The sequence below is a fragment of the Austrofundulus limnaeus genome, unplaced genomic scaffold (genome assembly GCF_001266775.1).
Source record: "Austrofundulus limnaeus strain Quisiro unplaced genomic scaffold, Austrofundulus_limnaeus-1.0 Scaffold480, whole genome shotgun sequence".
NCBI classification, from domain to species: Eukaryota; Metazoa; Chordata; class Actinopteri; order Cyprinodontiformes; family Rivulidae; genus Austrofundulus; species Austrofundulus limnaeus.
The window spans coordinates 284,888-288,496 of record NW_013952882.1 but is presented as its reverse complement, the minus strand read 5'-3'; the positions used below and the strand labels follow the sequence as shown (position 1 = coordinate 288,496).

Here is a 3,609-nt window from a genome sequence, read left to right as displayed (position 1 = left end):
CCCCCCAAAGTTGCATTTATGGAATAAAAAGGTAACTTGATTGGCTACAAAGCTGTGCTGTCAGAATGAAGCTCAGTGCTGATTTCCTTGTTCTACAGTTCACCAAATGTAGTAGTCTGTGGGTGGGTCATATGGACCTCCCTTGACAATACTAACTGTTGAGAGAAGCCATAGAGCAACCCAGTCAGTCAAAAAAGATGTCACTCAAAACAGAATGTAATGAATCATTTCCACACCCTCTTATGTAAATTAATCATATATGATAGCCTCYGAAGTGGAGAAAAGCAGGCAGACGTCAACCCGGAGCTGGGTCAGGGCAAACAATTTAATTTTTAGCATTTAATTCTGATATTTTGATGTAACTATTTAAATATGCTAAAAAGTGACTTYAGAAAATCTACATTACTGCTTAAAACAGTTTGAAGCTAAATGTGACAAAATTTTGCTGAAATTTTTTAGCACAAGCTGCTTTACAAATGGAACCCCAAACAGTATAAATACCTTCAATATTATTGGACTTCTCAGCAAATCCAGACAAAGATTTTGTGCATTTTTTTTTGTCAAGACAGCCCAGAGAGATGGATCCTGAAGCCAGGAATCAGGRGTGGCCCTGAATAATCAGTCACCCCTACAGGCCACCCTAATCATTTGTGGAAATGCCTTTCAAGATGCTTAATATTTTTTAATTTTGCTTTYTATTGGCTTCATTGCGCATTTTTTGGTACACTTTTGATTAGTTAAATAAATTTAAAACCAGATAATTTTATTATGTTCTGATACATAAAACCTCAAATCTGAAAGAGTGTGAAAAACAGCTGAAGATTTCTTCAGGCAGGTATAAAAATCTGGAGACGTTATTGATTTCCATGTTGGATATGGCTGTAGACAGACTGAACAGTACTACAATGTAGGAAAGTAAAACAATTTAATGACATAAAAAACAACAATTAACATTCGTGACATGCAATGACTGAATCTTACAAAACATTGCAGTTTTTTATAAAGATGTTAATGCTAAGAACAGAACATTTGGGGATTGAATGGCAGTTCAGCAAAAGAAAACCTTGTTAAAAAACTTCAGCTTTTTGAACAAAATCATCTGATTACAAATCAATCTGGATTCATTCAAAGGAAAAGCTTTTGTTGAATGTATCAGATCCGGTGCACAGATATTAGTTGGTTTGGACTCCCTTTAAGAGTTTTTATATTTCTTAAAATTTCTTATATATTGTATTACTTTAATATTTAATTCACATGTACTGAGGAGCTGCATGCACTGCTCCAATCTTGTTCAGTTTTATTTAAAAGCCCATGCATGGGCAGGTGAAAGTGTGTTACTGCAGAAGCAGACCACACAGGGGGGCTTTCACAATTACCGGTGCACTATATTTTTGCCAGGCTTGTTTATTTTTGCACTTCTAGGCTTAAAAAAACTCAGAATCATAGCTGCTTGGTGCAACTTTGCATACATGTCTTTATTTAGTATTTGTTGGAATGTGAAGGAGCTGCTTAAGAAAAAGTTACCTTTTGAACTAAAGCCTTTATTCTGAAAGTGCAAACGTGAAAATTTGTTTCTATTTGGAATCAATAAAACTGAGATTATTATTCATTGATCTGAATGATAAAATCCTGAAACGTTTTACATGTTGAAAACTCTCTTCCAAACATGGCAGTGATGTGTGCTGGGCAGTTACATTACAGTTAAACTGTTTATATGCTCATAAACAAGCTTTTACAACAGTAATTCCCTCTTATGATGATACTAATGCAGTGATATGTGAACTGTCTTGTTATTTTGTCAGGTATAAAACCACTGAAAAAAATAAGTTAATAGCCAAACCTTTACACAGATCTTACATCATATTTAATGAATCATTTCAAATATAAAAGGTCAGTAATAATTGCTCCACTTGAAAAATATCAGCTCGCACCCACTTGTTTGCGGCCTGCTAATGGTGACATCAAAGTTTCATGTAATGATGGAAAAAATGGGACGTGACATTTTACATTTAACATTTGTACAGATGGTGCAGCCTAAACCATGGAAACGAAAACAATAATAATAAAAAGCACATCTTCTAAATTTTGTGTAATAATAATTATAAAAAAAGACACTCAGCACATACAATATACACTATATTTACATGGTATTTAGTAACGGTCATTGAGTTGGAACATGATGAGCAGAGCTTTATAAAATGAGTATGGCAGTGGGCTGTTGGCAATGACACATTACGTTTGACACAAACTGTGGCTTTGTTCTGAATAATGTCTGTTCTTTCACTTGTTCTTTCCAGCAGTTGGAATAAAATCAGTGTCCAGGGTAGGATGGATAGATGCTCATTCTGCTCCTCACGCTGGGGTCTGAACGGAGGCTTTAATCTCAGTGGACGCTCTCTTCTCTTTCCGCGGCCCATATTCGCCGATGAAGGAGCCGTCCTCGTTGAATTGGACGTCCTCGTCGCCGTAGTCCACCAAGCTGTCCCCGCTCTCCGCGGTTTTGATCTCCCTGCTCAGGGAGTGTTGGCTGCCCTTCAGCGGCTTCTCGTCGTTGTCGCTGCGAGAGAGGAACAGTGGATTTAGAATCACCTCATTTCACCCATGGCTTCACTCTCTGGCTTACCGGAGAGGACGGGGCTGTAGGCCTGAGCTATTGCTGCTTCTACAGCGTGCTTCAGTGGCTGATATTAGCTTTGAACTCGAGAAGACCGGTGGGAAATATTCACACAGATGCTATTGTTGGGACAAAGCTAATAGATGGAGTTTACATGCATCAGTACACTTGACAAAGTGACAACGGGGGGGATAAATSAGCTGCTGGGGGGCTTTAAGTTCAGGCTGAGTCTGGCTCATGCTGTCATCATCATACATTTAAACAATGAGACTATTACATAGAATCATCTATGTAATATTACTGTGTGTGATTCCTACGTGCAGAAGTCCCAGTCATTGTGGAGCTAGTTAAAGGGATCCATGATTATTTGTAACATTAGACTTTATTTGATAAACATTTATTTTAACTGTAAAATAAAGATGGTAAAAATACTGTAGTCTGTTTAGTTTAGTAAATTTTTAAAAATATATTTTAACATGGACAGAGCCATTTTATTTACACGCAAAGCATTCTGGGTAAATGATGATGTGGACAGGTCATCGTGTGAGCGAGCTATATCCACCCTGAAGGTTAATCTTGGACGATATCTAATGATCGACTCTTTTAAATGAAACCAGAGAGCGTTGACAGAGAGAAGGTAGAAATGATTCAGCCTGTAACTGAAAATATAGATGGAGGACAACAGAGCTGCTTCATGGAAGAAGAACCTCAGCTTAGCCTGTTAGCTTTAGCGTTAGCCCCAACGCTATCACCATATATGTGTATTAGCTCGACGCTACACATTCTCCTCTCATCACTCAGTTTAGTTTGTTTGTTGCGCTAGCGCTGAGTTAATACATGTAAGGAAATCTAGCGTTGGCGCTAGTGCGAAGGCTAAAAGGCTAAGCTGAGGTTCTTCTTCCATGAAGCAGATCTGTTGTCCTCCTATATTTTCAGTTACAGGCTGATTCATTTCTACCTTCTCTCTGTCAACGCTCTCTGGTTTCATTTAAAAG

At 37.9% G+C, this 3,609-nt stretch overlaps 1 protein-coding gene across 1 annotated transcript in view; it reads right to left on the bottom strand.

The window, feature by feature from the left end:
• Positions 1 to 908: 908 nt before the first annotated feature.
• Positions 909 to 3,609, bottom strand: part of chl1b (cell adhesion molecule L1-like b) — a gene marked incomplete in the record, with an annotated part of 87,944 nt that continues 85,243 nt past the window's right edge. The window contains 1 exon segment of the mRNA XM_014025500.1: positions 909 to 2,557. Coding sequence (XP_013880954.1) covers positions 2,353 to 2,557 — 205 coding nt within the window.